General features: G+C 41.9%; 1 protein-coding gene across 1 annotated transcript in view; it reads left to right on the forward strand.

Moving 5' to 3' along the window:
- The window catches only part of IQCK (IQ motif containing K), a 142,281-nt gene that overhangs the window by 93,529 nt on the left and 34,631 nt on the right, over nt 1-14,121 (forward strand). The window contains exon 8 of the mRNA XM_032242843.1: nt 9,863-9,974. Coding sequence (XP_032098734.1) covers nt 9,863-9,974 — 112 coding nt within the window. The remainder of the gene's footprint in view (nt 1-9,862; nt 9,975-14,121) is intronic.

Below are 14,121 nucleotides of genomic sequence, written 5' to 3' on the forward strand. Positions count from 1 at the left end.
ACCAAGAACTGAAAGTCGTACAGATGTTAGGGTAGTAAGTCTTGTAACATTAAGTTCATTCTTAACATTCTCTGTATTACAGCAGGGTTCCCCAAACTTTTCAGATCATTAGAATCACCTAAGGTTCTTCCTGAACATGCCGAAGCCTTGGTGCTACCTCACACATACTCAATCAGCACCTACAGGGAAAGGGCCTGGGATTCTGTTTTGAACGAGTACCTTCAGTGATCTCAGTGTCATCAGGTAAATTCAGGAAACAGCCTTAATTTTTTTGCCCAGGCTGGAGTGCAGTGGAGCAATCTCGGCTCACTTCAACCTCCACCTGCCAGCTTCAAGCAATTCTCCTGCCTTAGACTTCTGAGTAGCTGAGATTACAGGTGCCTAATTTTCGAATTTTTAGTCAAGATGGAGTTTCACCATGTTGGCCAGGCTGGTCTAGAATTCCTGACCTCAAGTGATCCGCCCACCTGGGCCGCCCAAAGTGCTGGGATTACAGGCATGAGCCACTATACCTGGCCATGAAAACAGCTTTAAATTAATATTTATGTAATACATATAGAGAGATAGAAGAGGCGATAAGGGAAGCTGGGGGCTATAGGTTCTAATGCCCACTCAATAAGAGCAGGTGTTGGTAAACTATGGCCCACGGAGAAAATCTAGCCTGTGCCTGTTTTATAAAGTTTTGTTGGAATATAATATGCCTATTTTTAAAACATATTTTCTGTGGCTGCTTCTGTCCTATAATGGCAGGGTTGGCCTTAATATGACAGAGACAATATGGCCCACAAAGCCGAAAATATTTACTATCTGATCTTTTACGATAAAACAGCTTACTGATCCCTGGATAAAAGACACGATTCTAGACCTGGGCAAACGTGGAACTGGAACTAATAGTTATGAGCTCATAATAAAAAATAAACCAACAAGAAAGGAGGGGAGTCAGTAGATACAATCAACTGGAAAATCCAAACCCCCAAGAGTGGCAATTTGAGACTATAAATAAGTATAAGGTTACAGAGAGTTGCTAGAAAAAATACATAAATCTGGCTGAAAGAAAAAGGCAATTCATTGCAAAAAAGGGGGAAATTCCAATTTGAAGAAACTAAGTACACCCTCTAGAAATGAAAGCAGTTGAATCAATGTACTAAAGCAGCATGTCTCAAACTTCAGTGAGCCTCAAAATCACCTGCAGAGTTTGGTAAAACACAGATTCCTGGGCCCCACTCTGTTAAATACGTCTTGGGTAGAGCCCCTGAATTTGAATTTCTAATAAGCTCTCAGGTGATGCTGATATTTCTGATCCATGGACCATATTTTAGGTATGAGTTAAATAGCAGATAGACACAGCTGGAGAAGTAATTTGTCAAGTGGAAGACAGCTCTGGGAGACAGAATGCAGTAGACAGACAGGGATAGGAAATGTGGAAAAGCAGTTAAGAGATGAGGACAGAATAAGAAGGTCCAACCTAAGACTGCTAGGAATTCCAGAGGGAAACAATAGAATGAATGGTGGAGAAGCAATATTCATAGAGACATCGAGTGACAATATTCCAAAGTTGAAGAAACATGAATCCTGAGCTAGATAAATAAGGACAAAACAATACCAAAATGCTTCATGATGAAACTATGCAAAGAAGAAGCCTGCAAGCTATCTTAAAGGAAATATTACCTACAAAGGAAACCAGTGAGACTGATTATAGACCTCCCATCATCAGCAGTATATGCCAGAGACAGGGAAGCATAATATCTTCTAGTCTAGACAAAATCATATTCAACCTAGAATTACGTGCCCATAAATTATCATTTAAGAGCAAGGACTACAAACAAAGACATTTAAAAACACATCTCTCACTGAAAGAACTACTAAATGATATACTTCAGCTAGAAAGAAACTGAACCCACAAAGAAGGAGAGGGATGCAAGAAATAATGGTCAATGAAGAAGCTGATAGATCTAAATAATTGGTAACCAATGGGAAATAGGGGAAACGAAAATACTAGGTAACGATAATATAAAAATGGAGAACTGGAAGATTGGAGTTAAGCATTTTAAAGTCCTTGTATTATTTGGGAGGAGGCTGGACACCTTTTTTTTTTTTAAAAAAAGTCATTTATTACATTATAACAATATATTAAAGAAAACAAATAGGGCAGGGAGCGGTGGCTCACATCTGTAATCCCAGCACTTTGGGAGGCCAAGGCGGGTGGATCGCCTCAGGTCAGGAGTTCGAGATCAACCTGGCCAACATGGTGAAATCCCATCTCTACTGAAAATATAAAAAAGTTAGCTGGGCTTGGTGTTGGGTGCCTATAATCCCAGCTACTCTGGAGGCTGAGATAGGAGAATCGCTTGAACCCGAGAGGTGTAGGTTGCAGTGAGCTGAGATCGCGCCATTGCACTCCAGCCTGAGTGACGAGAAACTGTCTCAAAAAACAGAGTGTGAACTCTCAAAAAACAGAGTGTGAACTAACAAACCAGTAGAAGGAAACAAGTAGAATACAGAAAATTCAATGCAACAGAAAGCAGGATAGAAAAAGACAAAAGCAGGATAAACCAAAGAGAGACATAAATACAAACATATCACTAATCTCAGTAAATGTAAACAGAATAGTCTTCTCTGACTTTCAGATTGAATTGAAAAAGAATTCTGCCTCTATGCTGGATGTATAGGCACACAAAATGACACAGATGGTTGAAAATAATGAGATGGGGAAAGATTGACAACATATCAATCAACATACCAATTTGATTGATAACCAAAAGAAAAGGGATATAGCAATATTAAGATCAGATAAATAGAATTTCAGGCAGAAAATATCAGGAATAAAGAGTGTCCACCCCACCTTTTACTTTTTTTTGAGACAGGGTCTTACTCTGCTTCCCAGGCCCGAGTGCTGTGGTGTGATCACGCTGACTGCACCCTCAACCTTCTGGGCTCAGGGAATCTTCCCACCTCAGCCTCCCGAGTAGCTGGAACTACAGGCATGCAATACCACACTTGGCTAAAATTTAATTTTTTTGTAGAGCCGAAGTCTCTCTAAAATGCCCAGGCTGGTCTCGAGCTCCTGGGCTCAAGTGATCCAGCTACCTTGGCCTCCAAAGTGCTGGGGTCCTAGGCATGAGCCACTATGCCTGGCCTAAAGAAGGTCCTTAATGATAAAGGAACAATTGCCATTTTCTATATTTTCCATTTGATTATATACTTTAATGTCATTCACCAGCCACCCAAATGAATCTACCAATCACGAATACAACACATCAGGCTGAAAAATGCTGCTCTAGAACGCACTTCTAAACCTCCCTGAAAAAAAAAAAAAGAAATAAAAGGAAACTACAAAAAAGAAATAAATTAATAAAATAAAAAGAAAAACAAAGAAAAAAATAAATAAAATAACAAAAAACAAAAAAAATAAACCTCCCTGAAAGCCCCAAGTAACTCTGAGAGGACTACTGTCATACCACAGTAGAGTATCTGTGACTTCCACAATACCAGGAAACGGGTGATAGCTACAGCTTTTACAAATTAGATCTTTAAAGGCCAAGTGAAGTGGCTTATGCTGATAATCCCAGCATTTTGGGAAGTGGAGGTGAGATGATTGATTGAGCCCAGGAGTTCAAGACCAGCATAGGCAGCATAGTGAGACCTCATCTCTACGATTAAAAACAACAGCAACAGCGACAAAACTAGGCATGGTGGTTTGTGCCTGTAGGCCCAGCTACTTGGGATGTGGGAGGATCCCTTGAGCCCAAGAGTTCGAGGCTGCAGTGAGCCTCAATTGTGCCACTGCATTCCAGCCTGGGCAACAGAGTGAGACCGTGTCTCAAAAACCAAAAACAAATATTAGATCCTCAAGACAATAAGGAACACTAACAATCACCAGAATGAAAAACTAGCTTTTGTTTTGTTTTATTTGCCAAAGATCTAAGAAGAAATCACAAAGCTTCCTTATAAAGAGAAAGTTGAGGCCGCGTGCGGTGGTTCACATCTGTAATCTCAGCACTTTGGGAGGCTGAGGCGGGCAGATCATGAGGTCAGGAGATCGAGACCATCCTAGCCAACATGGTGAAACCCCATCTCTACTAAAATACAAAAAATTAGCCGGGCGTGGTGGTGGGCACCTGTAGTCCAAGCTACTCGGGAGGCTGAGGCAGGGGAATCGCTTGAACTTGGAGGTGGATGTTGCAGTGAGCCAAGATCGCACCACTGCACTCCAGCCAGAGCAACAAGAGTGAGACTTGGTCTCAAAAAAAGAAAAAAAAAAGTTGAATTTATGAGTTATGAACTCTGAATATTTTATTAATATAAGGTCATTGAAAATGATTTTGCAAACAAATTTCCTTTATGTTGAAAACTGCTTTTCTTGAATATAAAATCCTTCAATATAATCATTAGTATGTCACGCCATTAGCAAGACATAATAAGAACCTTCTATGAGGCATCTCGCACCAAGTCGGTGGCACACTCTTGTGAGCATGACTGACGAGGTCTGACCATCATATTATAGCCCCAGCTTCTTGCCGGCAACTGTAATATATGAACTGCCTTTCTCCAGAGCAAGGAGAAAAACCCCCGGGAATCATCCTCAGTCATCCAGGCCGTTGCTAGGTTTTTGTCTGTTTTGCCAAGAATCAGGGAAAACAACTGAGGAATTTAGAAGTCTAGATTCACAATGGGTAATTTCAGAGTCCCAGGCAACAGTCTCCCTCCTTCCTCTTCTCTGCTGGCAAACACCACCTCACCACAACTCTTCTTTTTATTTTCTTGAGACAGAGTCTCACTCTGTCACCCAGGCTGGAGTACAGTGGCACAATCTTGGCTCACCGCAACCTCTACCTCCTGGGTTCAAGTGATTCTCCCACCTCAGCCTCCCAAGTAGCTGGGATTACAGGCACGTGCGACCACACCTGGCTAATTTTGTATTTTTAATATAGATGGGGTTTCGCCATGTTGGCTGGGCTGGTCTCAAACTCCTGACCTCAGGTGATCCACCGGCCTCAGCCTCCCAAAGTTCTGAGATTACAGGCGTGGGCCACCATGCCTGGCCAAAACTTCTTTCTGCTGGCTGGCTAATGCCTAAAATTATGAAATCATTTATATATTCAAAACTTTGTAAATCCTAGGGAAGAGGCTTACTTTCGGTTTTCTGAATCACTGGTGCCTCAGCCACTTGGCTCCATGCATTAATAGCAATTGTAAGATTCAACCTCAGAGCTGAATCCAATTATTCTCAATACTTTAGCAACTAATTTAAGAAACTGCTAACAGAGTAAGAGCTTGCTATGTGTCACACACTGGTTTAGCACTTTGTATGTATTATCTCAGCTTATTTTCACACCAACCCAATGAAGAAACTATTTTTATTATCCCCATTTTACAGATGAGAAAATTGAGGTTTGTGGCGTTTAAGAAAACTGCCTAAGGCTCCTTAGCTTGTAATTTGTGGAACTAAGATTCAGCCCTGAGCTGTTGGATTCAGGGTTGGCTTTTAAAACCAAAATGATACCCTGTCTTGGCTTCCAGCCTGGGCAACAGAGAGAGACCCTGTCTCAAAAACCAAAAACAAATATTAGCTCCTCAAGACAATAAGGAACACTAATAATAATCACCAGAATGAAAAACTAGCTTTTGTTTTGTTTTGCCAAAGATCTAAGAAGAAATCTCAAAGCTTCCTTATAAACAGAAAGTTGAGTAATCTATAATTAGGAGAATCTGATGGTGTCATGGGCATTAAAAAAAAAAAAAACTGACATAAATAATGTATACTCTATTTATGCTCCCATGTTAGAGGAGCAAATGGACTCCACAGAGTAATTTTTTAAAATAAAAGTGGAAAGCTCTTAGTAAGGGAGCGTTTGTTTAGCAATGAAATTGTTTATGTGTTAAACATTACACTGCACTCCATGGTATTTGCTGATTGGCACAACCACTGCCATTGAAATTGATTCCCTACTCATGATGATAATGACTGGGATTAGCCCAGTTCAACGGGTGCGTGCTTTCCCCAGGGCTCACAAAAGCCTTCTCTAGAGATCCAGGCTTCCCCGGTAATGAACTAACAAGGCTACTGTATTCTCTCTTGGTAAATAGCAGTCCTCACTTCAAAACGAAAGAAATTAAGGAAAAGATGAAAGGGTCTCTGGTCGGACAGAGCAAAATCATGCTAAACTGGTGAGGAGAACCCTACAAATAACTGCAGGCTTCCAGAATGATGGAGAAATGGGTGTTTCTACTTTTTTGTTGAGTATTTAGACAACGAAGAGTCAAACGATTGTAGGAAAATTCATCAATTATTTATAAGTCAAAGGACTTTTCCCTGCCTCTCAGAAGCCTATTAACTTAAAAATTTAAACACTTCTTGTATTCGTAAAACAATCTATGCTCATTGTAAACATCCCAAAAATCCAGTCCAGAAAAACATGGAGTAAAAAGTGACAGCCCCTCAATGACGAACGCGCCTTGTATATCCTTCCAAATGTGAAAAGTAAAGCAATAGTAAAGAAAGAATTTGACTATGATAAAACATAGTCAAGTTGCTGATTATAACCAGACCTTCCTTTAATAATTCAGAAGATCTGTTGGGTTTATTCTCATTAAGGCTATCGGTTGTCGAGTCCAGAAATATGGGGATTCTTGTGTGCTTAGATCCCAATAAACATGAGCTTGTGGGAAAGTTGTGGATAATCCCTTATTTGCCCCCTCCCCCACCCTTCGCCTCTAGGAGGGTTTGGGTTTGCTGAGATCACAGCTAGTAAGATATGATAACCCATCCTACCCGGAACAGCAATGTTTAAGATGCCTGACACTTATGAACGTAAGACTGTAAGAAATTAGTTTTATTTACCACTCCTATACCTTATTTTGAAAGTCCATATATTTTAACTTGAAAAAAACATACATTGTGGGAAGAGAATTAAGAGGCTAGAAATAAATGCATACCTCTGTGGTCAATTGATTTTTGGTAGGGGGGCCAAGACCATTCAGTGGGAGAAAGAATAGTCTCTTCAACAAATGGCTCTGGGACAACTTGATATCCACATGCCAAAGATGAAATTGGATCCTTACCTCACACCATATATACATAAATTAACTCAAAATGGATCAAGGAGCTATATGATCCAACTCTTAGAAGAAAACACAAGGATAAGTGTTTGGCAGTAGTTTCTTAGCTATGACACCAAAGGCACAAATAACAGAAGAAAAAATACATAAATTCAGACCAGATGCAGTGGCTCATGTCTGTAGTGATCCCAGCACTTTGGGAGGTCGAGGTGAGTAGATCACTTGAGGTCAGGAGATCTAGACCAGCCTTGCCAACATGGCAAAACTTCATCTCTACTAAAAACAAGAAAATTAGCTGTGGTGGTGGTGCAAGCCTGTAATCCCAGCTACTCAGGAGGCTGAGGCACGAGAATCGCTTGAACCTGGGAGGCAGGGGTTGCAGTGAGCCAAAATTGCACCATTGTACTCCAGCCTGGGCACCAAAGGGAAACTCTGTCTCTACTTAAAAAAAAAAAAGATAAATTTGATTTGATCAAAATGTATCACCTTTTGCATCAAAGGACACTATCAAGAGAGTGAAAAGACAACTTACAGAATGGGAGAAAAATACCTGCAAATAATATATTTGAGAAGGGTATAGTGTCCAGAACATATAATAAACTCTTACAACTCAACAACAAAATGACAAGCAACCCACTTTTTAAAAGGGCAAAGGGAAGCGGAGGGAGAAAAAAGGAAACAAATAAAGGGGCAAAAGCCTTGAATAGACATTTTTCCGAGAAGATATACAAACGGCCGACAAGCACGTGAAAAGATGCTCGATGTTATTACACATTAGAGAAAGTGCAGATTAAAACACAATGAGATGCCGCTTCGTATCTACTGGGATGGCTATAGTAAAAAGCAGAGCCAGGCACAGTGGTACCCACCTGCAGTCCCAGCTACTCGGAAGGATGAGGTGGGAGGATCACTTGAGCCGGGGAGTTTGAGAGACCAGCCTGGGCAAAAAAGCAAGACCTTATTTCAGAAAAAAATTGAATGAAATTTAAAGTTTAAATTTTAAAAATTGAATAAAACAAGTGTTGGAAGAATGTGGTTCAGTTAGAACCCTCTCATTCATTGCTGGTGAGATGATAAGATGATTCAGCCACGGTGAAAACAGTTTGTTTTCTCAATAAATTGAATGTAAAATTATCCATGTGACCCAGCAATTCTACTTCTAGGTCTACAGGCCCCTTTCAAATTGAAAATGGGTGTTTAAGCAAAAACTCACCTGTAACCCCAGCACTTTGGGAGATTATGGTGGGTGGGTCACCTGAGGTCAGAAGTTCAAGGCCAGCCTGGCCAACATGGCAAAACCCCGTCTCTACTAAAAATTAAAAAACTAGCCTGGCATGATGGCACGTGCTTGTAATCTCAGCTACTCAGGAAGCTGAGGTGTGACAATCACTTGAAAGCGGAGGTTGCAGTGAGCCGAGATCGTGCCACTGCACTCCAGCCTGGGTGACAGAGCAAGACTCCATCTCAAAAAATAAATAAATAAAAAATAAACAAAAACTCATACACAAATGTTCATAGCAGCCCTGTTCCCAATAGCCAAAAGGTAGAAACAGCTCAAATGTTCCGTTAGGTGCCAGGCTCAGTGGCCCACATCTGTAATCCCGGTACTTTGGGAGGCTGAGGCAGGAGGATTGCTTGAGCCCAGAAGTTTGAGACCAGCTTAGGTAATACAGTAAGACCTTATCTCTACAAAAACAAAAAGTTAAAAAATTAGCCGGGCATGGTGGGACACCTATAGTCCCAGCTGAGGTGGGAAGATTGCTTGACCCTGGGAGGTGGAGGTTGCAGTGAGCCAAGATCATGCACCACGGCATTGGAATCTGGGTGACAAAATGAGACCCTGTCTCAGAAAAAAAAAAAAAAGGCAAAACAAATGTTCCATTAAGTGATGAATGGATAAAATTAAATGTGGTATACGTATACAATAGATATTATTCAGGAATGAAGTACTGATACATGCTGCAATGTGGATAAACCTTAAAACATGATATGCTGACTGGAAGAATCCAGACACAAAAGGACACATGATTGTATGATTCCATTTGTATGAAATATCCAGAATAGGCAAATCCAGAAAGGCTATGGAGACTACAGCAGGTCTGTGGTTGGCTGGGGCAGGGAGAGGGGAGAATGGGAATTGGTTGCTTAAAGAGTGTGGGATTTCCTTTTGGCCTGATGAAAATGTTGCAATGAGAGAACAGTGATGGTCACACAAGCTTGTAAGTGTACTTAATGCTACTGAAGAGTATACTTTAAAAGGATTAATATGGTACAGTTTATGTTATGTGTATTTAACCAAATTTAAAAAAAATCACTAGGGTGCCATCTCAGCTCACTGCAACCTCCGCCTCCTGGGTTCAAGTGATTCTCTTGCCTTAGCTTCCTGAGTAGCTGAGACTACAGGCACACACCACTGCATCCAGCTGATTTTTACAATTTTAGTAGAGATGGGGTCTCACCATATTGGCTAGCCTGGTCTCGAACTCCTGACCTTGTGATCCGCCCGCCTCAGCCTGGGATTACAGGCATGAGTCACTGTGCCTGGCTGCTGCATTATTTTTCTATTGGACAGCACAGACCTATTCATTCTAACCTACTGTTGCTATAGCAAATCTTCCCACAACCTCATTTATACTCAAATATGACATGAGCTCTGGAGTGTCAATAATTCATTTAGAACAATGATTCATCGAGAATCAAAAGTACATCCAATTGGTTTGTAAAGGATTTTCCATGCAGGGTTAATAAGCTAGTGTACAGAAGTATGTCAAAAAGGGACTAAGGTTTTACTGTGATTTTCCAGGTTCGCTGTGATCCTGAGATTCAAGAACTGCGTAAGTGGCAGAAGAAACTTCGTGAGGACAAGTACATTCACCAGCGAGTCAAAATATTCTGGGCCAAGCAAGAACAAAAAGGTAAGTTGCTGGATTCACAGTCCTTAGTTTATTCAAAAAAAAAAAAAAAATCCTGATTCTTATTCCAGGCTCAAGAAGGAGGCCCTCTGAGCTTTTGTAAGGTCCTTGACTGCATGGAACTCAACTTATGCATGGGGGAAGTGGCTGCCTATTAAGATTCTGCTCTGGAATGACAGGTGATGTGATATAATTTACAGGGTCATTTCTCTCCCACAGGGGCAAATTCAGTGTCTCACTGTGTCTGCAGGTTTTTATTTTTGAAGCTACAAGACATCAAGAATAACCCATTATTTTGGAAACACAGTGTCTATCAGTATGATGGATAGTTATTCTTCTAAGTTGTTGATCGTGTGTCTGAACTTTTGTCTTCTCCCCTTTGCGATGGCTCATTTTATGTGTCAACTTGACTGGGCCGTGAGATGCCCAGATTAAGCATTATTTCTAAGTATGTCTGTCAAGGTTTCCGGAGGTATTAGCATTTGAATTGATGGACTGAATAAGGCAGATGGACCTCCCCAATGCGCTTCTTCCAATCTGTTGAGGGCCTGAATAGAACAAAAAGGTAGAGGAATGTTGCATTACCTCTGCCTGGCCATGTGAGCTGGGGCCTTGATCTTTTCCTGCCCTTGGTGCTCCTGGCTTGCAGGCCTTCAGACTCAGACTAGAAGCTACGTTATTTGTTCTGTGGACTTCTTGGGTCTCTAGCTTGCAAATGGCAGATCGTGGGACTTCTTAGTCTTCATAATTTCATGAGCCAATCTCTTTTTTTTTTTTCTGAGACAGAGTCTCATTCTGTCACCCAGGCTGGAGTGCAGTAGCACGATCTTGATTCACTGCAACCTCCTCCTTCTGGGTTCAAGTGATTCTCCTGCCTCAGTCTCCTGAATAGCTGGGATTACAGGCACGCGCCACCATGCCCGGCTAATTTTTGTATTTTTAGTAGAGATAGGGTTTCACTATGTTGGCCAGGCTCCACTCGAACTCCTGACCTCAAGTGATCTGCCCAGCTAGGCCTCCCAAAGTGCTGGGATTTACAGGCATGAGCCACCGCACCTAGTTGATATGTTTTCAAGTGAAGAAAAATAAATTGCAGAACTATAAGTTTTTATTCATATAAAAATATATGCATGGCCTGTAATCCTAGGACTTTGGGAGGCTGAGGCAGGCAGATCACCTGAAGTCAGCAGGTCGAGACCAGCCTGGCCTACATGGTGAAACCCCGTCTACTAAAAATACAAAAATTAGCCAGGAGTGGTGGTGGGCACCTGTAATCCCAGCTATTTGGGAGGCTGAAGCAGGAGGATCACTTGAACCCAGAAGGCAGAGGTTGCAGTGAGCTGAGATTGTGCTATTGCACTCTAGCCTGGGCAACAGAGCCAGACTCTGTCTCAAAAAGTAAAAAAATAAAAAATAAATTTTACATATATGCATGGAAACACAGAGATACTAAACAGTCTGGAAGAAAATTATTGGTAGTTACCTTTGAGAATTTGGACTAGAGGGGTGGAGGCACACGTTGGAATCTTTTAGATAAGCACATAGTACTTTGCGATTATGAGAAATTACAGAAATTAGTTTCTGCACCCCTCAGCAGGCCACAGGTCATCATGCCTCAGGTCCTGTAACCTCCGCATCCTACCCTGTCTTCATCCTCTCTCAGTGGGCTGCAGCCCCTCCATTCTCCAATATGCCAATGCCTTCACCTTGGGACTCTGTACTTTGTATTCCCTTTCTTTTTTTTTTTTTTTTTTCCAAGACAGTGTCTCACTCTGTTGCCCAGGCTGGAGAGCAGTGGCACAATCTTGGCTCACTGTACCCTCCACCTCCGGGATTCAAGTGATTCTCTTGCTTCAGCTCCCTGAATAGCTAGGATTCCAAATGCCCACAATCACATCTGGCTAATTTTTGTGTTTTTAGTAGAGGTGGGGTTTCCCCATGTTGGGCAGGCTGGTCTCTCCTCACATCAAGTGACCCACCCACCTGGGCATCCCAGAGTGCTGGGGTGACAGGTGTGAGCCACCACGCCCGGCCTCCTTTTCTGATAAACCATCCTTCCCAGCTCCTCTGTGGCCACTGATTCTCATGCTTCAGCTGAGGGCATTACCTCTTCAGAAAGGCCTTCCCTAGCTACCCCATGAAAAGGATCAGGAAGCATTTTATTGGGAAATCTCAAGATGGTAGGATTAAACAAGAGGTTTGTTTTCGCTCCGGAAATTGACTTCAACCCTGCTTTCTCCAGTCTCTCTTTCCAGTCCTGCAATGGCACATTGGGTGGTCCCATGCCTTTTCAGTATGTTCTGATCTCAAAGTCTAGTCTAGTTTAAAATCTCAACCTTAGATCCAGTTAGTCCTTATCCACTGCCCTCTGCTGTGCGTCAAGTGGGGTTGGATGTGGAGCAGAGAACTGTCTGGTCTCTCATGCTTCCACCCCTTCCTCTTCTGGGTCTCTTTCTCCTCCAGTGGGTGTGGGTGGGCAGGAGGGAGCTATGAAGTGCCACCCATCCTTTTACGTTCTGTTGTGATGATCTCTTGGCCCTTAGTGCTTCTCTAGCTAAGCTGCTTGGCTGCCCATGGTCTGTGGGCAGGCCTCCCCTTGTTGGCTCTCTCAGTATATTTCAGAAATTTTTCATCAGGGGACAGCAGGTTGCAGAACCTGTCCCCTCACCCCTGGTGGAGGGGATCTGACTGTGACTCTGCCTTTTCCACAACCACCCCAGACCCCACCTTTGCTAGTTCCCTCCAAGCCTTTAGCTCTTGGGGTCTCCTTACCCAATGGCCAACCCTCTTGGATGAGGCATTGGAAAGATAGTTCAGGTTACCTCCTGGGGTCCACTTGACCTACAGAAAGCCAGTGGTGGGCACGTGGACTTCTTCACTGCCCTCCTGACTCTTTGCCCTGCTGAGTCTCTTTAGTTCGTACCTGCCTGCTCAAACAGGCACAGGAGTATGATCTGTAAATCTTTTCTCTAAGCAGATGTCCAAACAGGTAATGAGACATCAGCCTTCCTTTCTTGAAGACACCCCCAATCTTCTCAGGTTGTTCTTTCCTCTCTTCCCTCCCTTGCCTTAGGGCTTGGGTTGGAGAAGCACCTACTTTTGTCTAAGAGAGGAGAGAATAGCACAGCCCTCTCCTCTAGGCTAGTACTTCTCAACTTCTGGGGACTGTGACCAGGTACGAAATAGTTTTATATCAACATCTAGTTCATAAAAATATGTAGATGTTCTCTAGTATATATAACTAAAAGTTTTAAGAAAAAGAAACTATCACTATATGTAATGCCCTCTGATATTTCGTATTAGACCACTGCACCTGGTCTGTTGTTGGAAATGCTGGAAATGACATGATAGATTGATTTCATGGCCCACACATGTGACTTTATTCATGGTTTGGAACACGCTCTATTGGACCAGTGGTCCTCGTTCCTACAATTTCTTCTCTCCCTTTCCTTCCCATAGTTGTCTATTATAGATAGGTGATGGCTACTGAGCCCCTTCTTCATACACCACCAGTTCTCACTATTGGCTGCACATTGGAATCACCTGGGTAGCTTTTTAAAAATACCAATGCTATTAACTGAAAAGCAAAGGCGTAATGGGCATGCCTAGTGCCCACATCTTGGGTTCTAAATCTTTTTTTCTGGAATTTTTTAATTTTTAATTTTTGTGGGTACATAGTAGGTGTATATATTTATGGGGTATATAGGCTATCTTGATACAGGCATACGATAAGTAATAATCATATCATAGAGAATGGGGTTTTCATCCCCTCAAGCATTTATTCTTTGTGTTACAAACAATCAAATTATACTCTTTCAGTTATTTTTAAATGTAGAATTAAATTATTATTGATTATAGTCACCCTGTTGTGTCAACTCTTACTCATTCTTTCTATTTTTTTGTACGCATAACCATATTCCTTTCTTCCCCAGCCCCACCATCAGTACCCTTCCCAGCCTCTGATAACCATCATTTGACTCTCTCTCCATGACTTCAATTGTTTTAATTTTTAGCACCCACAAATAAGTGAGAACATGAGAAGTTTGTCTTTCTGTGCCTGGCTGATTTCACTTAACACAACGACCTCTAGTTCCATCCATGTTGTTGCAAATGGCAGGACCTCATTCTTTCTTTTTTTTTTTTTTTTTTT

Source organism: Sapajus apella, unplaced genomic scaffold (assembly GCF_009761245.1).
Source record: "Sapajus apella isolate SASKATOON/1434 unplaced genomic scaffold, GSC_monkey_1.0 scaffold51, whole genome shotgun sequence".
NCBI classification, from domain to species: Eukaryota; Metazoa; Chordata; class Mammalia; order Primates; family Cebidae; genus Sapajus; species Sapajus apella.